Source organism: Amblyraja radiata, chromosome 5 (genome assembly GCF_010909765.2).
Source record: "Amblyraja radiata isolate CabotCenter1 chromosome 5, sAmbRad1.1.pri, whole genome shotgun sequence".
NCBI classification, from domain to species: Eukaryota; Metazoa; Chordata; class Chondrichthyes; order Rajiformes; family Rajidae; genus Amblyraja; species Amblyraja radiata.
The window spans coordinates 96,618,057-96,641,657 of NC_045960.1; the positions used below are offsets into that span (position 1 = coordinate 96,618,057).

At 45.6% G+C, this 23,601-nt stretch overlaps 1 protein-coding gene across 4 annotated transcripts in view; it reads right to left on the reverse strand.

Annotated features, from left to right (window-relative positions):
• khdrbs2 (KH RNA binding domain containing, signal transduction associated 2) overlaps window positions 1–23,601 on the reverse strand; it is a 329,378-nt gene that overhangs the window by 191,088 nt on the left and 114,689 nt on the right. For all 4 annotated transcript variants that reach the window (XM_033021867.1, XM_033021866.1, XM_033021864.1 and 1 more), the window contains exon 3: window positions 6,750–6,866. In XM_033021867.1, the coding sequence (XP_032877758.1) occupies window positions 6,750–6,866 (117 nt within the window). The remainder of the gene's footprint in view (window positions 1–6,749; window positions 6,867–23,601) is intronic.

Below are 23,601 nucleotides of genomic sequence, written 5' to 3' on the forward strand. Positions count from 1 at the left end.
GACAAAGTGAGAGGCCTTCAGCCCACTGACTCTATACCGGCTCTCGCAGCATTGCCAACAGACCCATTCTCCACTTACTTCTCAGTCATCTATTCCCTCTCATAGATGCCCCCTTGCCACCACTTGCTTCTCCTGCCACCCACCTACAAAAGGGCAAATAATCTACCAGTCTGCGCATCCTTGGGATGCGGGTGGGGATTGGAGGAAGCTCGCATGATCACAGGGATAATGTGCAAACTCCACACAGACAGACCCTGTGACCGCGTGGGTTTTCCCCGGGTACTCCGGGTTTGTCCCACATTCTAGAGACATACAAATTTGTGGGTTAATTGGCTTCGGTAAAGCTGTAAATTGTCCCTAGTGAGTAGGATAGTGCTAGTGTGGGGGGATCGATGGTCGGCGTGGACTCGGTGGGCTGAAGGACCTGTTTCCGTGCTATATCTCTAAAGTCTAAAGATTGTGTGACTGAGAGACTACTACCCCCTTCCTCGGTTACAATGCAACATCTCCTGCCTAGGACATTTCCAATATAGATGATCCCCATATTACGCCAGTTTGGGGATCAACTTGGCCTCATGGAATTTGCAAATCACTACCAAAAAAATTAAGTTGTGAAATAAAATTTCACACTTGCAGTATTTATAAGATAAATAAAATACGTGAATTAACTAAAATTGTAAAAGAAACAACCAATTTTGAAAAAAAGTTGCATTACAGGAAATCGCGATACGAATGGTTTTCCAAGAACACAAATGACTCCCTAATGCCCCTGTCCCACTTAGGAAAACTGAACGGAAACCTCTGGAGACTTTGCGCCCCACCCAAGGTTCCCGTGCGGTTCCCGGAGGTTGCAGGTGGTTGCCAGAGGTTGCAGGTAGTGGAAACAGGTAGGGAGACTGACAAAAACCTCCGGGAACCTCCGGGAACTGCACGGAAACTTGGGTGGGGCGCAAAGTCTCCAGAGGTTTCCGTTCAGGTTTCCTAAGTGGGACAGGGGCATAACTCGAAGAAGACTGTACAAGTTTAAAATTTTAACAGTACTTTCAGATGCAGCCAACAAGCAGGGGATTAGCACCACCAGCCCGAGAACCTTTTGTTTCTCTCTGCGATCAATCCTCCCCTGCCTGGCTGTGGATTTAAACTCTCCAGAGTTTAACACGTCAGTGTGGTGCTAAAGGGTTTTGGCATAACACAGTGAGCAACCATAGATTGGAAACGTCGTGCCATCAAATCCAGCTGATTGTTTGACTATTAGACTCATGGCATGCTCAGCCCGATCATTAACTCTGTCTGGGAAATCTCCTTAATGAGATTGATATGAAGACTCTTTCAAGGGGCGTAGAAATGATTAAACCCTTAATTCCAAAAGTCAGATGTTTGTGTTTCTTCTGGGCGATTCGCTGCAAGCTGCTGTTAAACTGAGAGATGCCAAACTGCTTTCCATCAGTTGGTTGAAAAGTGACAAGGCTGCAGACTGGAGAACAGCACCTCATATTCTGCTTGGGTACCTTACAACACATAGGTATGAACATTGAATACTCAAAAAAAAGGGCTCCCCTTCAATCAATGGTTGCACTTCAATGCCAGGCTCTTGAGTTTAAGCTATCGGGCATGGGAATGTTGATGGACCTCTGGTGAGACTGCTCTTGGGGCAAGACTCCAAGATCCTCCAGTACATAGAGATTATTGCACCATCTGCCTGTCTCTCTCAGGCAACTCTGGAGAGGGAGAAATTGGCATTTACCACTCTGCCTGAGGTTTTTCTGTGACTGGTGGAGTCCAAAAGAATGGAGTTCTGCAGGGCTCGGTGCTGAGGCTGCTGCTCTTCACTGTGTACATTAATGATTTGGATGAGGTGGTTGAAGGCTTTGTGGCCAAGTTTGCAGATGATACTAAAATAGGTGGAGCGGCAGGTAATGTTGAGAAAGCAGGGACTTTGCAGAAGGACTTGGATAGGTTGGGAGAGTGGGCTGATAAGTGGGAGACGGAATATAATGTAGCAAAGTGTGGAGTCAAGCATTTTGGTAGTAGGAATAAAGGTGTGGATCATTTTCTAAATGTGGAGAGAATCCAGAAATCGGAGTTGCAAAGGGTCTTGTGCCAACTGGTGCAGGATTCCCAAAAGGTTAATCTGCAAGTCGAATCAGTAGTAAAGAAAGCAAACTCAACGCTAGCATTTATTTCGAGAGGGCTTATGTCCAAAAACAGGGATAGAAACATAGAAAATAGGTGTAGGAGGAGGCCATTCGGCCCTTTGAACCAGCACCGCCATTCATAGTGTTCATGGCTGATCGTCCCCAATCAATAACCCGTGCCTGCCTTCTCCCCATATCCCTTGATTCCACTAGCCCCCAGAGTTCTATCTAACTCTCACTTATAATGCTGAGGCTGTTTAATGTGCTGGTCAGGCTGCATTTGGAATATTGTGAGCAAATTTAGGCACCATATCTGAGGAAAGATGCGCTGGCTCTGGAGAGGGTCCAGAGGAAGTTTCCAAGAAGTTTCCAAGTTTCCAAAAAATTCCAAGTTTCCAACATTCCCTGGGATGAGTAGGTTAACATATGATATGGGTTTGGCGTCTACTGTATATTCGCTGGAGTTTAGAAGAATGAGGGGAGACCTCATTGAAACATAAATAATGAAAGGCTTGGATAGACTAGATGTGGAGCGGAAGTTTCCACTAGTGGGAGAGTCCCAGGACTAGAGGTCATAGCCTCAGAATTAAAGGACGTTCTTTTGGGAAGGAAATGAGGATGAATTTCTTTAGTCGGTGGGTGGTGAATCTGTGGAATTCTTTGTCACAGAAGGCTATGGAGGCAAAGTCAGTGGATATATATGTCAGAGATAGATAGATTATTGATTAGTACGGGCGTCAGAAGTTATGGGGCGAAGGCAGGAGAATGGGGTTAGCAGGGAGAGATAGCTCAGTAATGGTGGAGTAGACTTGATGGGCCGAATGACCTAATTCTTACGCACATCTTATGCGCATGTGCACCGGTATCTCTGCCGGCCAGGAAGGTCACGGTTGCGTGCGTGCGCGGTAGATTGGGAACACCATCCAATCAGGGGACGGTGACGTGGGATGTGCATGGGATTCTTACAGAAACATATAAAATTCTTAGGGAATTGGACCGGCTAGATGCAGGAAAAATGTGCCCGATGTTGGCGGAGTCCAGAACCAGGGGTCACAGTTTAAGAATAAGTGGTAGGCCATTTAGGATTGAGATGAGGAAAATCTTTTTCACTCAGAGAGTTGTGAAGCTGTGGAATTCTCTGCCACAGTAGGCAGTGGAGGTCGATTCACTGGATGTTTTCAAGAGAGAGTTAGATTTAGCTCTTAGGGCTAATGGAAGTAATGCTGAGGCTCTATCTGAGGAACGGGCTACTGATTGTGCATGATCAGCCATGATCATATTGAATGGCGGTGCTGGGTCGAAGGTCCGAATGGCCTACTCCTGCACCTATTTTCTATCTTTCCATGATTCAGCTGGGACACCGCTTGTTAGGCTGCAGCTATTTTATGTAAGTTAGGGTGATGTGTACCATGTTCAAAGTTAGTTAGCAAATTACTGTTTAATTACTTATTCCATTGTCGTTATTGCTTCGGGCAATACATAACAATTCTCACTTCCCAATGCTCAAATCTTTATATAACCATACTTTGGATGTGTTTGTCCCTGGCAAGGCCAGCATTTACTAATCTTTCTTACTTGGGGAGTTTATGAAGAAGAGTCCTGACGTGAAACGTCACCTATCCACGACCTGCTATGTTAGTCCAGTACTTCGTTCCCTTTAGGGAAGTTTTACTTGGATTGGAAACACGTTAGAGAATGTTCATGAGGTTCATTCCTGGAATGAAGAGATTGTCATATTTATCTATGGGTGGTGTGGAGCATTAGGAGGTCATATGCAAGGGGAAAGCATACAGCAGATAGCAGGACCCTAACAAGTACTACTTGTGGAGAGAATTAAGGTTCATGTCCATAGATCCCTGAAAGTGCAAAACAAGTAGATGTGCGGTCAAGATAACGTACGGCATACAGACCTTCAGGGGAATGAATATCAAAACCACAGGTCTTGCTACAGTTGCATAAAACGCTGGCATCATTGACTGACGTATTAGCTCATCGAAAAAGTCGCGGCGTGATGCGGCAGTGACGTGGCGTATTGGCGCCCGGTGTTTCCTCAAGTGTCGCAACATTTTGTTTGTTGCCACTGGTTTTTAAAATGTTCAAAATCTTTCGGATGACACCGGCAGTCGCCGAAAAAAATCGGCAAATGGGACAGGCCATTTAGTCATAAGTAGAGGTTGGACAAACTTTTTTATCTCCGAAGCTGAGGGGAGACTAGATAGAAGTATATAAAATTATGAGAAGCATAAATAGAAGAATATAAAGTTATGAGAGGCACAGTCAGTCTTTATCCTGGGGTGGAAATATCAAATGCCAGAGGTCATAGGTTTAAGATGGGGGAGGGACAAAGTTTAGGGAGAAATGCGGGACAAATTGTTTACACCGTGGTTGGTGGGTGCCGGGAACGGGCTGCCAAGTGTGGTGGTGGCTCTGAAGAAGCTTGGAGATAGGAACATGGATATGTAGGGAATGGAAGCCTATGGATTATGTGCTGGCGTAAGTGATTCATTTAATTTGGCCTCGTGGTAGGCACGGACATTGTGGGCTGACGGACCTGTTCCTTTACCGTTCCTTTACCATTGCTGTGCCGTTCTACATTCAATGAGGAAAGGCTGTGTAGTGGGGCCTATACTCATTAGAGTTGAGAAGAATATAAACCACTTTTTACTAAAGCTTACAAGTTTCTGAGGGTTTTACAGGCGGATGCTGAGAGGATGGGTGAATGTGGGTGAATGTGGAAGGGGTGGGTGCAGTTCCAGAATAAGGGCCAGCTTAGTTAAGATGGAGATGTGGAGGACTTTCTTCTGTCAGGGAAAACGGTGAACCTTCAGGAATCCCGACTGCAGCGATCTGTGGAAAGCGACCCAATAGATATATTCAAGGCAAAAGCATACTGGTTTTTGGACTCGGTTACAGCAGGCTTTTGTGGAATATATGCAGGAAAAGAGAACCGAGTCCAAAATAAGATCAACCCATGATCTTAATTGATGACAGGGCAAGTTTCCCCTGCTCCGATTTCTCGGTGAAATTCTTGGTAAAGATACTCCACAGTGCTGTGGGTGAGGGGTTTGGAGCCAACAATGAAGATGGATGGTTGAGTTATATATTCCCAACTCAGCACCCAAAGTCAGGACTGAACCAGGGTCTTTGGTACTGATGCAGTGGCTCCACCAGCTGTTGGCTCAGTTTGTTACATGCGAGCATATACTGTTTCATTTGCAAAGAAATTGCACATTGTGTGATTTGATCTAAGGTCAACCAGACGGATCTAATTTACAATTAAATGTTGATATCTCTTTCAACTCAATGACATTGTTAAATGGCACGGGTAATGAGCAACCAAATGGGACTGGTTTCCAAAGAAACGCAGCAAGCTGATCTGGGGATGGAAGTTAGGACTTCCAAGGTAGACAAAAGTGCTGGAGATACTCAGCGGGTGCAGCAGCATCTATGGAGCGAAGGAAATAGGCAACGTTTCAGGCCGAAACCCTTCTTCAGGCTGATGTAGGGTGGGGGGGGGGGGTGGGGGATGGGGAGAAGAAAGGAAAAAGGAAGAGGAGGAGCCCGAGGGCTGAGGGAGAGCTGCGAAGGGAGGAGACAGCAAAGACTACCGGAAATTGGTGAATTCAATGTTTATGCCACAAATTTGAGGGGGTGCAGCTCTAAAGTTGGAGGGACAACGTTTAAAGGAGATACGCGAGGCAAGTTTTTTTTTTACACAGGGAGTTGTGGGATTCTGGAAGATGCTGCGAGGGGTGGTGGCAGCGGCAGGTACAATCGGGACATTTAAAAGGCATTTGGATAGATACATGGATATGCGTAACGTGCAGGCAGTGATTAGTTGAACTTGGCACTATGTTGGGCAGGGACATCATGGGCTGATGGGCCTGTTCTGGTGCTGTACTGTTCTATCTTCTATTATCCAGTGGATCGAGTAGGGGACAGAGCAGAGCCAGCCAATTAAGCGACCATCATCCACTGGGGAAAAACTACCTTCAGCTTGAACATCAGGTCAGTGAAGACAAACACAAAATGCTGGAGCAACTCAGCGGGACAGGCTGCACCTCAGGAGAGAAGGAATAGGTGATGTTTCGGGTCGAGACCCTTCTTCAGAGAAGGAACCAGCCAGGTAGGTCTGACGAAGGGTCCCGTCCGGAAACATCACCTATTTCTTTTCTCCAGAGATACTGCCTGATCCACTGAGTTCCTCCAGTCTATCTTCAGTGTGGTTCCTTCCTACACATCAGGGCCGTAACGTTGACTTAGAAGCCATGAGATCCATGAGTTACACTGCTGACTTTTACAAGGTAAACAGAAGCAAGGATTGATGATTTTTCCTTAAGTATAAACTGTTTAGAAAATAATTCCAAACAATATTTGCAGCCAAATTATTTGACAACTTAATGACTCAAGTTTAGAAAGATTTTCTTTTCCCTCTTCTTTTCACAAGTAATGGAATAGTTGCTCTCCATCTCAAACAAACATCTCTACTCCATGCTCCTTAAAGTGTTGAAAATCTGAGCACGCCAGAAAATTGGTCTGCATTGGAAATAGAGGTTTGCAATCACAGGGTTAAAAGTTACCATCACAGTAAATTACCAGCACAGGTGGCCTTACCTTGGCTTTGTCCCTCATTGAACCTTTGCCCAGGATTGACATTTTTGCACCTGTTTCTTCCTGTAACCTCTTCAGTGAGTTTCCTCGTGGTCCCAGCAACTTCCCCACAAAATTGAACTGCAAAAAGAGGAAAGTCTGTTTTTGCACACTGAAAGATCACCGATGCAACGTTTGAGCAGGTGCTCATCATTGTCACATGCATTATATTGTACAGGATTCAATTTTCAGATGCTCTCTGTGTGGAGTTTGCATGTTCTCCTAACCTATGTTCGCACATGTTTCCTCTGGCTGCTCCGGTTTCCTCCCACATCCTAAAGATCTACAGATTGTGTGTGAAAATTGGCCTTCGTCAATTGTCCCTAAAGGATGCACAAGTGGAAGCAGGTGATCGATGGTCAGTGTGAACTCCGTGGGCTGAAGGACCTCTTGCCGTGTGTATCTTTCAACCCATCAATTTAATGTTATGGAGCACAGACACTAAAAGCTGGAGTAACTCAGCCGGAGAGGCAGCATCTCTATAGAGAAGGTATGGATGATGTTTCAGGTCGAGACCCTTCTTCAGAGTAATACAGCGTGGAAACAGGTCCTTTGGCCTAACTCGTCCATGCCGACCATGGTGCCCCATCTAAGCAAATCCCATTTGCCACCATTTGGCCCATATCCCGCTAAGCTTTTCCTATCCATGTACCTGTCCTAGTGCCTTTTTAATGCTGCTATAGTACCTGCCTCAACTACTTCCTCTAAGTCCATGTAAATCTTCTCTGCACTGCTTCCAGTTTAATGACAACCTTCCTTCTGCACGCTGACCAAAACTGAAAACAATACGCCAAATGTGGCCTCACCAAGGCATCGTACAATTCCAAAGCAAGTTCCTAACTTCAACATCAATATAGACACAAAATGCTGGAGTAACTTAGCATCCCTGGAGAACATGGATTGGTGGCGTTTTGGGTCAGAAACCTTTTTCACACTGAAGTCTCAAGAAGAGTCCTGACCTGAAACGTGTGTTTTTCACCCTAAAACCCCAACCCGAGTCATGGGACATCAATGGTTTCAATGATTCATTTGTACCAAGGTACAGTGTGATTTTGCAAACACATCAGTAAGATCATTGCCATACACAAGAACAATCCCCCTGAGGTACATAATGCAAACCGCCCACTGAGTCTATATGCAATAGTCACCAGGTTTTGGCGCCATTTCATAACCCCTGGTCTTTAATCCATTTTAACCATAAACAGGGGTTGAGATTTTAGCTGTTTTCTTTTAGCTTCTTTGGGTATTTTTGAGGCCTTTGGAAGAGGGGTGTGCATTTGTGCATCTTCTGAAAGCGAATCAGACAACTGTTCAAAGACGCTGTGTGTTAACACTGGAGGGAAATGGGACAGACAGCTCCATCTAAAGGACCAGGGTCCATATGGGAAGGGAAGCCAAGCTGGAACTTCTCCAGATGTGAAATCAATATGGTTAAAAGTTGTCACTTGCTGCAAGGGGAAAGTTAACTTGTATCAGTGAGGAACAGATCAATGTTTCCAAATAACCCACCCCAATATTGTACCAGTCCGTTCGTCTCCAAGTTGTGTGCAGCCGCTGTCGGTGATAAAAAGTGGATCTAATAAGTTAAAAGGTATGATTGATGGACCCGGAGTAATCCCAACAAAGCTTTAGGCAGAAAACAAACCATTCCACCTTTTCCCACATAGTCCTGCACGCATATCACAAGATTGCAACAATGAACTCCACTAAATCAATTCCACCCTTCCACGATGGTGCCTCAGAAAAGTACAGTTAAAAAAACATTCAATTTTATCGACCAGCGACAATTCCTCTCATCATTTTATAAACTTCCATCGGGTCTCCCTCGAGCCTCCCAGCCTCCCAAAACAATCCAACTTTGTCCAACCTCTCCTTGCAGCTAATACGTTATAATCCAGGTAGCGTTCTGGTAAATCTCTTCTACACCCTCTCCAAAGCCTCCACAATAATCATCTCAAACAGTTATTACAACAGTTGATCTCATTCCCAGTTCATATTGCAATTTTCGGAATATTTCAACAATGTTAATTAACACTAGACTAAGTGGGACCCATTGGGTCCCAGTCACATGAGAGGCCTGGTCCCCCAACTCAACCCATCCCCCAACCCAATATTCCACCACTCACCCGTTCCCTCAACGCAAACCGTTCCCCCAACGAAATATTCCACCACTCACCCATAGCCCCCAACTGCACAGGCGCGGCTCATTTCCCCTCATCCCTGAGCACTCCCTCCCTCTCCTCTTCATGTGTTGGAGGGGAGGGGTAGGAGGGGGGAGTGAGGGGGAGGGGGGGGTGCGGCAGGGGGGATTTGGTGGGGGGGAGGTCTGTATGTGGGCAGGAGAGGTATGGGGGGGGGGAGTTGGAATGTGGGAGGGGGGGAGGAAGGTTGTGTGGGGGAGGTAGGGGTGTGTGTGTGGGGGGGGGGGGTTGTGGGGGGGTGTGTGGGTGTGGGGGGGAAGGGTGTCTGGGCAGGGGGAGGGGTTTGTGGGGGTTGGGGGTGGTTGTGGGGGTGGGGTGTGGGGATGGGGGGTTGTGGGCGGAGGGGGGTGTAGGCAGGGGGGAGTTGTGGGGGGAGAGGGGTGTGTGGGGGGGGGGGTTGTGTGGGGGAGGGGTGTGTGGGCAGGGGGAGTGAGCTCGGTGAAAAGACGGGGGAAGAGCCATGGGGAGAAGGGGGGCAACACGGGGGAGGGGGAGGAGCCGGCGAAGGGGACCAGAGGGGTAGAGGCTGGAATTGGCGGTGCAATGGGGACTCACAGCGGGCGCTGGTCGCTGGTCGTTTTCCTCCGCTGGGATCAGAGTCTCCGCTTTCCATTTGGCGACATCTCCGACTCCGGCCTGGGCTGGGTCTCTGACTCTGGGCTGGGCTGGGCAGGGTCTCCGATGCTGGTTTTTATGATTTTTTAAACCTCGCTAACTTTTACGACATTTAACCAATCGGAACGAAACTTGGTGCACCCGCAGCACAGGGGAACGGTGAGTGAACTGGTGAAAAATTGTAGCGCTGTCGCGAACCGTTTTTGCGCAAATCGAAAGACCGCAAAAAACGGAAGATAACAACATTGTCCTGGACTTGGAAATTGCAATGAAGCATGCAGGTACAGCAGGCAGTGAAGAAAGCGAATGCCTTTATTACAAGGGGAAACAAATATAGGAGCAAAGAGATCCTTCTGCAGCAGTACAGAGCCCTGGTGAGACCACACCTGGAGTATTCTGTGCAGTTTTGGTCCCCTGATTTGAGGAAGGACATTCTTGCTATTGAGGGAGTGTAGCGTAGGTTTACAAGGTTAATTCCCGGGATGGCGCGACTGTCATATGCTGAGAGAATGGAGCAGCTGGGCTTGTACACTCTGGAGTTTAGAAGGATGAGAGGATATCTCATTGAAACATATAAGATTGTTAAGGGCTTGGGCACGCTAGAGGCACGAAACATGTTCCTGATGGGGGAGTCCTGAACCAGGCGCCACAGTTTAAGAATAAGGAGTAAGCCATTTAGAACGGAGACGAGGAAACACTTTTTCTCACAGAGAGTGGTGAGTCTGTGGAATTCTCTGCCTCAGAGGGCGGTGGAGGCCGGTTCTCTGGATGCTTTCAAGAGAGTGCAAGATAGGGCTCTTAAAAATAGCGGAGTCAGGGATATGGGGGAGAAGGCAGGAACGGGGTACTGATTGGGGATGATCAGCCATGATCACATTGAATGGCGGTGCTGGCTCGAAGGGCCAAATGGCCTACTCCTGCACCTATTGTCTATTGTCTATTGAATCTTTGACACAAAGAGAAATGATCATTTTGGGTACTGTATATACCTGAGAAGTTAGCTGGGTTAATGAGATATTTACATCATACTAGCACTACTCAATGTATCCTTAATCAAGGTTTATCTATTTTACATGATGCAGTACTCATAAATCAACAAATACCTCAAAAGAACATAGAATATTGTTATAGTCCCGGTGAAATAGTTCATTTTAGTTATTTTAGCTATTTATCATCTCCCATGAAAAGTTTCATAGTTGCACGTAAAAATGATTTAAACTACAAACTGCTCATCTTAGCAAATGTTCATAGTTATGCGCTTGGTCATCTTAAATTCTTATGCAGACTATTTTTGTAGTTAACGGTAAAAAAAAAATCCTCCTCAATAATGGAAGCATTTGCACTTCATTAGTTATTTAGGGGTTTTGTACAAAGCCTCTAGAGCTTTACAGAATTTATCCCAACTCATCCCTTTCTCCTGTACAGTTTCCCCTTAAATCTGGCTGTGTTCATCTCAAATTCTCCCTGACACGATCAGTTCCACGTGCAAAATAAATTTCTCCCGAACTGCCCACTGGGCAAATCTGTCACATGTATGGGCTCAAGTTTGGTCTGCCTGCCAGTGGAAGCAAGTTGTGAAATGGTCAGCTTGATCATCAGTGGATTGTTCAAAGCCACAGCCCTGTCTTTCCCATTTCCCAAACGCACAGCAGCCTCACATGCAAGCGGGGCTTTAAATCCAAGTGTGTGTCTAAAAATCACTCGTTTTGAGAGTAAGGCATGAATGTGATGATTTTTCGGGCAATTGAGCCACTCCAGAACTAGGTCCCCAAATGTCTGGTCGCAAAGTTCCTTCCTCACCTGACACAATTCCTGTCCATGGCCAAGGAATGAAAACTGGTTGCCATTGGGATGCTCTTCAGGGACCGGATCAATCTCTTGGCCCTAATACATCAAAATAATTTGCTTATGACGGTTTAGTTTACATTGGAGATACAATGTGGAAACAGGCTCTTCCTCCCACCGAGTCCGCGCTGACCAGCAATCTCCATACACAAACACTACCCTACATACGGGGCAATTTACAACCAAAACCAACCAACCATCAAACCTGAACGTCTTTGGAATGTGGGAGGAAACCGGTGCACCAGGTGAAAACCCACACGGTCATGGGCAGACCTTGCAAACTCCGTACAGAAGCATTCATAGTCAGGATTGAACCCGGATGTCTGGCTCTGTAAGGCAGCAACTCTACCGCTGCACGCCACTGTGCCTACCCAAGACGGTTGGAGAATGTTCAGATTTAATGGTTTACCTTTGCAAGTCATGCATTACACAAATACATTGACTGACTTGTCAGCTGATGACTTGGCACTGGTTAGACACCATTTGGAGTATTGTGAGCAGTTTTGGGCCCCATATCTGAGGAGGGATGTGCTAGCATTGGAGAAGGTCCAGAGAAGGTTTTTGAGAATTATCACAGGGGTGATTGGGTTAATGGATGATGAGACCTTGATAACTCTGGGCCTGTACTCGCTGGAGTTTAGAAGAATGAGGGGGGGGGGGATCTCATCGAAACGTACCTTATAATGAAAGGCCTGGATAGAGTGAACGCGGAGAGGATGTTAGAGAGTCTAAGACCAGAGGGCACAGCCTTACGTACCTTTAGAAAGGAGACGAGGAGGAATTTCCTTAGCCAGAAGGTGATGAATCTGTGGAATTCACTGCCACAGAAGGCTTTGGAGCCTCTATCTTTGGGTATTGACAAGAATCATTTGAGAATGACAAGTACTTGATTAGTAAGGGTTTAGAAACATAGAAACATAGAAAATAGGTGCAGGAGTAGGCCATTCGACCCTTCGAGCCTGCACCGCCATTCAATATGATCATGGCTGATCACCCAACTCAGTATCCTGTACCTGCCTTCTCTCCATACCCCCTGATCCCTTTAGCCACAAGGGCCACATCTAACTCCCTCTTAAATATAGCCAATGAACTGGCCTCAACTACCTTCTGTGGCAGAGAATTCCACAGATTCACCACTCTCTGTGTGAAAAATGTTTTTCTCATCTCGGTCCTAAAAGATTTCCCCCTTATCCTTAAACTGTGACCCCCTTGTTCTGGACTTCCCCAACATCAGGAACAATCTTCCTGCATCTAGCTTGGCCAACCCCTTAAGAATGTTGTAAGTTTCTATATGATCCCCCCTCAAAGGTTACAGGGAGAAGGCAGGAGAATAAGGGTTGAGAGGTCAAGATAGATTAGCCATGAATGAATGATGGTGTAGACTCGATGGGCCAAATGGTTAATTCTGCTCCACTGACATGAATTCACTGAGTGCCTCCTAAACGTTGCTGTGCATCTGTTTCCACCACTTCCATGGCAGCATGTTCCATCTCCCTCTGCGCAAAAACAACTTCCCTTGTGCATCTCCTTTAAACTATCCCTCTCTCACCTCAAAGCTGGGGTCAAGGAAAGAGCGTTCACCTCGCGGCCCTGTTTCCACCAATCTTTCCACCACCACGCATAAGAAGCGCAAGAGAAGGACACCATTGTATGCAGATGCCGAGACGTGTGTTCAGCTCTGGCTGAACAACTTCTAATCTTGTGTGTGGACTCGATAAGATGAAGACCTCAAAGCTATGCCCTTTAATACATTACATCCCCCCATGGGGAAAATGGGTCTATCGACCCTATTGATACCTTGCATAATTTTGTCTCATTATTTTTGTAGTCAATGCAGCCACAGTTGGTGATGGTTGCTTAAACTTAGATTGGCAGCCTAAAAATGCCCCTGTCCCACTTAGGAAACCTGAACGGAAAACCTCTGGAGACTTTGCGCCCCCACCCAAGGTTTCCGTGCGGTTCCCCGAGGTTGCAGGTGGTTGCCGGAGGTTGCAGGTAGTGGAAGCAGGTAGGGAGACTGACAAAAACCTCCAGGAACCGCACGGAAACCTTGGGTGGGGCGCAAAGTCTCCGGAGGCTTCCGTTCAGGATTCCTAAGAGGGACAGGGGCATAAGGGAACTCATACCTGCCATGACCTTGCCGACTGGTACAGCAGTCACACGGGCTGAATGGCCTCCTTGTGCTTTCATTACATATGCAACAACGGGCAGCACACTGTTTCGCTTGCTAAGAGTTTAATTAATATTGGTGAGAATAACAAGAAACGGCTGGAAGGTTTGCTGATTGAGAGGAGTTTTAATTGTGAGTGGTGCTTGCGAGCAGTAGCACTGCGTTCAAAGTATAAAGACCTAATACGAAGTGAAGGCTTTTCAATTTATAGCAAGGCAGAGAGGACTATTGCACACACACACACGACGAGCCTCTGTTTACTGGCTCCATGGTTGCTGCATCAGCTCAGCCAGTAATTCAAGGGATGAATCACATTCCCGAGGACTCGGGCTCACATTCTCGACTGAGACACTCTGTGCGGATTTAAGGTCCACACTACTGTAGATGCCATCTCTTGGCTGAGATGCCCTCTGCAGTCAACATAGGACGTAGAGCAGTAACGCACAGGAACAGACCCTTCGGCCCATAACGCCTGTGCCAATCATGATGCAAAGTGCAACCTATCCCCCATGGCTGCACGTGGGTCATATACCTCCATTCCCTGCATATCTAATCAAGGGTCAAGAGTGTTTTATTATATATGCATCGCAACAGAACAATGAGATTCTTAAGCCCCTGTCCCACTTAGGAGACCTAAACAGCAACCTCTGGTGACCTTGCCCGCCACCCAAGGTTTCCATGAGGTCACCGGAGGTTTTGGTCACTCTCCCTAATGGTCGAAAGTGGTTTCCACGTGGTCGAGGCTTCATCTAGGTTGCTGCTATTTTTTCATCATGATTAAAACCGGCCTCGACTAAAAATAGGTTGCCGTTTTAAAAATCGATCATTTTTTAGTCGCAGGTCTAGTCAAAGCCGGTTTTCTTCATAGTCGAGGAAGGTTTTCAACATATGCGTGGGAGGTGGTAGGAGGTTGCAGGTCACCTCGACTGTGATTTTTTTTTTGGGTGGCGGGCAAGGTCACCAGAGGTTGCTGTTTAGGTCTCCTAAGTGGGACAGGGGCTTTACTTGCAGCAGTACAACAGGTTTGTAAATATAGTACTCAATAAATTAGATAAAATAAAAAAAGTTCAATAAAATGTTTTTAAAATTGTGCAAAGAAATTTCACAAGGCCCAAAGTCACTAATGCAATCATGGCAGTTTGATATTCGTGGTTTAATTGTAGTTCGTAGCATTCAAAAGCCCGATGGTTGTTGGTAAGAAGCTGTTCTTGAATGTGGACAGTACAGTTTTCAGGCTCCTGTATTTTCTTCCCGATAGCAGTAGTGAAATGGGAGCATGGTTAGATTAGTGTGGGGTGTTGATGTTGCTGGTTTCCTTTGTGAGGCAGTTCCTGCTGCAGATCCCCTTTGATGGTGCCTATCTAAAAGCCTCTGAAATGACACGATCATATCTGCCTCATTGTTCACACTAGTTCTATGTTATCCCACTTTCGAATCCACACCCTACACACGTGGGGTAATGCACAGAGGCCGATTAACATACAAACCTGCACGTCTTTACCATGTGACAGGAAACCGGAACACCCGGAGGAAACTATCGGACAGTACATCACAACAATCTTTCACAGCTCGGCGATCTCAATCTCCTGAACTCTGAAGGCTCCATTAGTCCGACAAAAATGTTGTCCATAATCCGGCGACACTTGGTGTGCACTCAGAGAATCCTCACCACCTCTCACGGTCTAGAATTCCTTCCCCAAATCTCTCCTGGCAGAATAGCCCAATACACTTACTCCAGAAATCCTTTGTAGCTTTCTTCCTAACCATCTGATAATTATGACACCTACGAGTCGCAATTATTAATGGAGGCTTGAAGGTTTTCCTTCGTGATTTGTTCCGCCAAATTAGAGATTGCAAAACTGCTAAGCTGCAGTTTATATCAAAAAGAACTTTAGCAAGTGTTACATCCAGAACTGATGTGGGCTGGATATCTTTTCATTAGACTGGCTGTGAAGATGAGAATGCTAATTGAAATCTTACAATGAGGAAATGAAATGAGGGATTTCATTCTGTGCGGTTTTGTGTGTGTGTGTGTGTGTGTGTGTGTGTGTGTGTGTGTGTGTGTGTGTGTGTGTGTGTGTGTGTGTGTGTGTGTGTGTGTGTGTGTGTGTGTGTGTGTGTGTGTGTGTGTGTGTGTGTGTGTGTGTGTGTGTGTGTATATGTTATACAATGTTACATCCATCCACACTTTATGAAGAATTGTATGCCAATCTTATAAAAAGTAATTTTGGTTCATTCAGCAACTTCATTTATTTGAAATTTCCCACTGTGTTATGCCTCTTATCCTGTACATTATTTGTGATCTTTTATTCTTATCTTACATAAACAGCCTTTTGGCAAATGGCTTTTTGCACATTGGGAACTCTGTCAAGATGCTCTGAGTTGAACAAGCAGCAACAGAAAGTGGGAGATGTAATTTGATTCAAGGAAGCGTCTCGACCCGGAACATCACCCATTCCTTCTCTCCGGAGATGCTGCCTGTCCCGCTGAGTTACTCCAGCATTTTGTGCCTATGTTCGGTTTAAACTAGCATCCTACATATTAGATTCAATGAACTACCTGGTGTTTAGCTATATGTTAACATTTGAGTGAGCCACATATTGCAAATAAACACATCTAAATATTGTCACTGGAATATTCCTGCCTATAAAAGTGAGACTTGGGAATACAGTTACTGCAGAATCACAAAAGGAGCCAACACACCCACAGGACATTTTGTATATGAACGAGTTTCCCAATCATCCTCCAACCCCATAAACCAGCAGATGTTTGTCCATTAACAATGTAACCACTTCTCCTAATGAAAATTAATATTGGAGCTGTATTTGCCATAAAATAAGTTGTCATCTGTCCTCTGGGTCATTAGCCAGTTACATTAAACTGTTGGAGTAACTCAGCAGGTCAGGCAGCATCTCTGGAGAAAAACAGATGACACTTTGGATCGAGAATCTTTTTCGATACCTATTCCTTTTCTCCAGAAATGCTGCCTGTCCCGCTGAGAAAGTCCAGCATTTTGTGTCTATCTTCGGTGTAAACCAGCATCTGCAGTTCATTTCCACACGAAGATAGACACAAAAAGCAGGGGTAACTCAGCGGGACAGGCGGCATCTCTGGCGGGAAGGAATGGGCGACGTTTCGGGTCGAGACCCTTCCTCAGACTCTGTATTTCCTTGTTTGAAACATAGAAACATAGAAAATAGGTGCAGGAGTAGGCCATTCGGCCCTTCGAGCCTGCACCGCCATTCAATATGATCATGGCTGATCATCCAACTCAGTATCCTGTACCTGCCTTCTCTCCATACCCCCTGATCCCTTTTGCCACAAGGGCCACATCTAACTCCCTCTTAAATATAGCCAATGAACTGGCCTCAACTACCTTCTGTGGCAGAGAGTTCCACAGATTCACCACTCTCTGTGTAAAAAATGTTTTTCTCTACAACTACATAAAATGAGTTTGTGGCCCACACCATCCTGGCCACACACTCATCTCCCTGCTACCTTCAGGTAGAAGGTACAGGAGCCTGAAGACTGCAACAACCAGGTTCAGGAATAGCTATTTCCCCACAGCCATCAGGCTATTAAACCTGGCTCGGACAAAACTCTGATTATTAATAACCACTTTCTGTTATTTGCACTTTACCAGTTTATTTATTCATGTGTGTGTATATTTATATCATGGTATATGGACACATTTATCTGTTTTGTAGTAAATGCCTACTATGTTCTGTGTGCTTAAGCAAAGCAAGAATCTCATTGTCCTATACAGGGACACATGACAATAAACTCACTTGAACTTGAACTTAATACCTTACTCTGTTATAACAGACAATCAGCAATAACAAACACCATTCTCCCCAATATGGTCCGTTTTAACGAGGGTTTACAATAGTTGAATTGCAGATGATCAGAGTTTTACTGAATTGTTACTTGGCGACATGCACATACAGCGCAAAGAAAGGCCATTTGCCCAAGTGCTGTCTGCTGGTATTCACACTCGATGTCATTTCCACCACATTTCCTTGCATCTCACATCACAAAAATAAAAACCTGCATATGGAAATAATACATCTCACAAGGGGGCTGACATCTTCTAACACAGTGCTTTGATGCCATGCTCACAAGCAATTACTCAGAGCAAGCAGTGATGCTTTGTTTAAGGGCACCGCCGTGCAATAAATGAATTTATTATTTTCGTTTCCGCACTTACTGCCAGTTCAGTGGCGGTTACAACGTGCCTCGATGTAAATGTGAAACATTTCTGAAGAGAGAAAACAATTGCATCAATTTCTATTAATCAATTTAGCAAAGGATGAGCAACAGGTAGAGGGGAACTGACAGAATGAAGGATTGCTCAACAGGAAATTAACATATCTCTCATTCATACATCACAGCATGATTCTGGAACCTTAATAACTGTCCAAACTTGTCATGCCCATAACACACCCAGTGTAGGATTAATTGGAGGCAGTACAATGTTGCAGCAAGAGAAATCTCTTGTAGCAATGGTGCCATGCCTGACACTTACATGAACACCGTGGGGAAGATGTTGGAAGGGAACATTGAACCCAAATGATACAGCCAACCTTACTGAAGCTGCTGCCCTGTAAGCACACCAATGCTACTACTTCATCAGAAGACAGAGACAGTTTGGCATGTCTCCAACTCGTCTTACCAACTTCTACAGAAGTATTGTGGAAAACATCCTATTGGGATGCGTCACAGGTCAAATTGGCAACAGCTCTGCTCAAAACCACAAGAAACAACTGAAATCCTCATTCTTTAGGGAACGGGGGTTCCCTCTTACATTCCAGATGAGGCTCTCACCAGGGTCTCCTCAATACCCCGCAGCTCCACTCTTACTCCCGCTCCCCCTAATCGTAACAAGAACAGATTCCCCCTTATCCTCACTTCCAACCCATCAGCCGTCGCATACAACATATAATCCTCCGACATTTTCGCCACCTCCAACGGGATCCCACCACTGGCCACATCTTCCCATCTCCTCCCCTGTCTGCTTTCCGCAGAGACCGTTCCCTCCATAACTCCCTGGTCAATTCGTCCCTTCCCACCCAGACCACCTCCTCCCCGGGTACTTTCCCTTGCAACCGCAGGAAATGCAACACTTGTCCCTTTACCTCCCCCCTCGACTCCATCCAGGGAACAAATCAGTCTTTCCAGGTGAGGCAGAGGTTCACCTGCACTTCCTCCAGCCTCATCTACTGCATCCGCTGCTCTAGGTGTCAGCCGCTCTATATCGGCGAGACCAAGCGCAGGCTTGGCCATCTCTTCGCTGAACACCTCCGCTCAGTCCGTCTTAACCAACCTGATCTCCCGGTTGCTCAGCACTTCAACTCCCCCTCCCATTCCCAATTTGACCTTTCTGTCCCGAGCCTCCTCCATTGCCAAAGTGAGGCCCAACGCAAATTGGAGGAGCAGCACCTCATATATCGCTTGGGTAGCTTACACCCATGTATGAACAATGACCTCTAATTTTAGATATCCCTTGTTTTCTCCCTCGATCCCCTCCCATTCGCAGTTCTCCCATGTCCTACTGTCTCCTTTCTTTTTCCCGCCCCCCACATCAGTCTGAAGAAGGGTCTCAACCTGAAACGTCGCCAATTCCTTCTCTCCATAGATACTGCCTCACCCGCAGTTTCTCCAGCATTTTTTGTCCATCTTTGATTTTTCCAGCATCTGCAGTTCTTTCTTGAACAGAAAATACTGAGTGTTGTGGATGTAGCTCAGCCCATCTTACAAACCAGCTTCCGCTGCATTCAACAACTCGATCTACACTTCACGGTGTCTCGTGACCATAACCAAAGACCAAGCTGGAAAGGGTACAGAGAGCATTTACGAGGATGTTGCCACCCAGACCCCCTAGTGGGTCTGAGCTATAGGGAGAGGTTGAGCAGGTTGCGACTCTATTCCTTGGAACCCAGGAAGATGAGGAGGGATCTTATAGAGTGTGCATAAAATCATGAGAGGAATAGATCAGGTAGATGCACAGAGTCTCCACCCAGAGTAGGTGAATCGAGGACCAGAGGACATAGGTTTAAGGGAAAAGATTTAATAGGAATAGGGTGTTGGGTACATGGAACAAGCTACCAGAGAAGGTAGTTGAGGCAGGGACTATCCCAACATTTAAGAAACAATTGGACAGGTATATGGATAGGACAGGTTTGCAGGGATATGGACCAAATGCGGGCAGGTGGGACTAGTGTAACTGGGACAGGTTGGCCGGTGTGGGAAAGCTGGGCCAAAGGGCCTGTTTCTATAAACTATGACTGACTCTCTATGACCACATATTCCTGTCATTCTCTCTTCTCCACACTCCCATTGGGCAGAATATACAAACGTTTGAAAGCAAATACCATGAGATTCAGGACACAGCTTCTTCCCTGCTCTTATCTGGCTACTGCATGGTCCACTCATATGCCAAGGATGTTGCACCATCTCCCAATCTACCATATGGCAGCCCATACACTTTTAAAATCTACACTTTTTCAGCAACTGTAATGCTCTAATGCTGCAACACCAGTTTAGTTCAGTTTTGTTTATTGTCACGTGTAGCGAGGTACAGTGGAAAGCATTTGTTGTGTGCTAACCAGTCAAGGGCCTGTCCCACATGGGCATCATTTGCGCATCATTTACGCGACATCCTTTACGCGTCATGACGCACGCACGTGCATTATGCGCGCATGGCGCGTGGTGGCGTAGGCAGTGACGCGTGGTCGTGGGCCGCGCCCCAGGATTTTAGGAATCACAAAATCTTTGCGCGCCACCTGTGTGATGCGCAAATGACGCCCGAGAGGGACAGGCCCTTCAGCGGAAAGACTATGAATGTTTCTTCAGTCACAGGACCAGGCACTACCTCTCTCTTCCTCTGTGCACCAATGGTGTCAGACCGACTGAGCATTTTTCAGAATATTCTACTTTTATTTATATTTATCAGCGTATATATTTTTTTGATTCTCTGTCTGGAATTCTTTTTTTTTTTGTTAATCACACAAAGTGCAGTCATCGATTCAAGTGGCTGTTTTGTGTTGTGCTCATTGTGTTATTTTCATGCTGCTACTCCGCTGTGTGCTTGAGTGCTGTGCATCAACACATCAAAGGCATTATCAATTGTTATTTACCCTGTGTGTCATAAAATCACCCAGCATTATCTTTCATCATTCACAATTAAGGCTGAACCGAGGCCACTGTCGCTTACAACATAATGGGCTGTGGGGAGTTAAGTAGCATCATCCGGAAAGTGCCTACTGTTCTACTACTCGAGAACCAGAGGACATTGGCGGGATAGATTTAATAGGAACCTGAGGGGGATCCTTTTCACGCGAAAGGTGGTAGGTGTATGGAACGAGCTGTCGCAGGAGGTAGTTGAGGCAGATACTATCACAACGTTTAAGAAACATTTAGACAGGCACACGGATTGGACAGGTTTAGAGGGATATGGGCCAAAAGCAGGCAGGTGGGACTAGTGTAGATGAGACGTGTTGGTCAGTAGGCAAAGTTGGTTGAAGAGCCTGTTTCTACACTGTATAACTCTATGATTTTATAATAAAAAATTGAATCAAACCACATCTGCGGAGGTCAATATGTACAACCAGCGAGATATCCTTTGAGAATCTTTTTGCTGAAATTTGGATCAAATAAATTATTTTGAGAGAAGTAGTAGTGCAATTTGTTAGTCAGGACATAACCTCAGCTAGATCTATGTGGATGTATCTACTGATAGACTCATGTTTTATCTCTTTTGTCTGTAATCAGAGACAAAAGTAAGATGAACTAAAATTGAACATTTATATTCATTTACTCTTTGACCTGGGAGCTTTCCCTGCTGTCTGTCCTGATTAGATTTACACGCTGCAAATTTACCAGCACAAATCTACCAGCACCAATGAATTGAAAGCGGGTTATGCCCAAGCCAGAAGTGTTTTAATAGGACTTTAGCATTTCAAAACACTGCAGTCAAAATATTAGAAAAGATAGAATCCTTACTTTAAATTGCAGTGTCAATGCCCATTTCAAATATTGTTTCTTTTAACATTATAGTTAAAAAATAAATTACAACCTGAATGGTCCTGACCTGAAACGTTGCCTCTGCATGTCTATCAGAGATGCTGCGTGACCCACTGAATTACTCCAGCAATTTTTTTTTGTAAATCAGAATCTGCAGTTCCTTGCATCTCCAAATAATTAATCACAATGAACTTCCTTATCGCACAGCCTTGAAGATTTAGATGATAGGAAATTATCTAAAAAGGCAAGCTGATGCATCAGAGGAAATGATTTAAAAAAAACCTAGATGATGGGATTGAGTCAGAACTTGGAGCTGAGTTGAGACTGTCAATGGGGGCCAAAGAGGATCTGGAGCACATTTGTATCTGTGGAATCCACATCAGAAACTGTGAGCTTGAACTGTAGTTAGTTCTGGATATGAACTGTTAGAGAGATCAAGTCTTGTTTTAAGGTATAATAAGGGATAGGAGTAGAATTAAGGCCCATCAAGCCTGCTCAGCCATTCAATCATGGCTGATCTATATCACCCTCCTACCCCCATTCTTCTGCCTTCTCTCCATAACCCCTGACACCCATACTAATCAAGAATAGTAAGATTAAACGAGAACTTACCAGTTTGAAGTTTGATCTGTATTTTATGAGGAGTTACGATGAGGGATTACGTGAAGAGCCCGCTCAGCACGCATGCGCGGCATACTTCAAAGCAGCGGTGTGGAATCACAGATAGACACAGTTATTGAAGTAAACATAGTAAAGATAAGGAGAAGGTACACAAAATTGCTGGAGGAACTCAGCGGGTGCAGCAGCATCTATGGAGCGAAGGAAATAGGCGACGTTTCGGGCCGAAACCCTTCTTCAGACTGATAGGGGGTGGGGAAAGAAAGAAGGACAAAGGGAGGAGGAGGAGGAGCCCGAGGGCGGGCGGATGGGAGGAGACAGCTAGAGGGTGAAGGAAGGGGAGGGGGGGAGGGGACAGCACGGTTGTGAAACTGTCTCCGGAGAGAGGAGGAGAACTTCTTCAAAGTAGGCATACCTTTGTGAAACTGTCTCCGGAGAGAGGAGGAGAACTTCTTCAAAGTAGGCATACCTTTGTGAAACTGTCTCCGGAGAGAGGAGGAGAACTTCTTCAAAGTAGGCATACCTATGGAGACATCAGTTTATGAATTTGACCCATATTATTGAGGGTGGGAGCGGAGGGCACGTAATCCCTCATCTTAACTCCTCATAAAATACAGATCAAACTTCAAACTGGTAAGTTCTCGTTTAATCTTACTATTTTACTTCGGAGTCACGTGAGTGATTCCGTGAAGATTTCAAAGCTCTGTGATTTCAAACCGTGTAACAGTTATTACTACATCACAGCCGAAGTCTTTGAGGGAGGAAGTGTGTTATCGTAATCAACCAATGAATCTGTTTGTAGAAAAACACAATGGTATTTTATAACAATAACAACAAAGAAATTAAATTGCTCCCCTGGGCTTAAATTAAATATTTGCAGTCTGTAAAATCTTTCCTGCAAATAAAACAGGTTTTGCCAACGGCTTATTATAAAATTTCTGAACGGTCTTTCCCCCCACCATCCTGCTGTAACCAGGATGTGGTTTATAGGCACGTCCATTCTTTTAGCCGTCGATGTGGATGCTGCCCTGGTGGAATGAAATTTGTACATGTTAGTTTTTATCCCAGCAACTTTTAGCACCTGCTTGAGCCATCTCGAAATGGCTCGTCACCCGACCATAAGGTTTTTTATGACTGACCCACAAGGCTTTTCATCTCCCTCTAGTATTTTGGTTGTGTCTATGTAGGATAGTAGGGTCATGGCACATAACCGTGTTTCTGACGGGTAAGCCCGGAATTCCACGACTGGATTAGGTGTTCCTGGTCTGCTCTGTTTGATCATTCCCTGGATAACGACAGAGATCTGGTCTGGAGCTGTGAGCATGGTGTCCAGTCGCAATAGGTG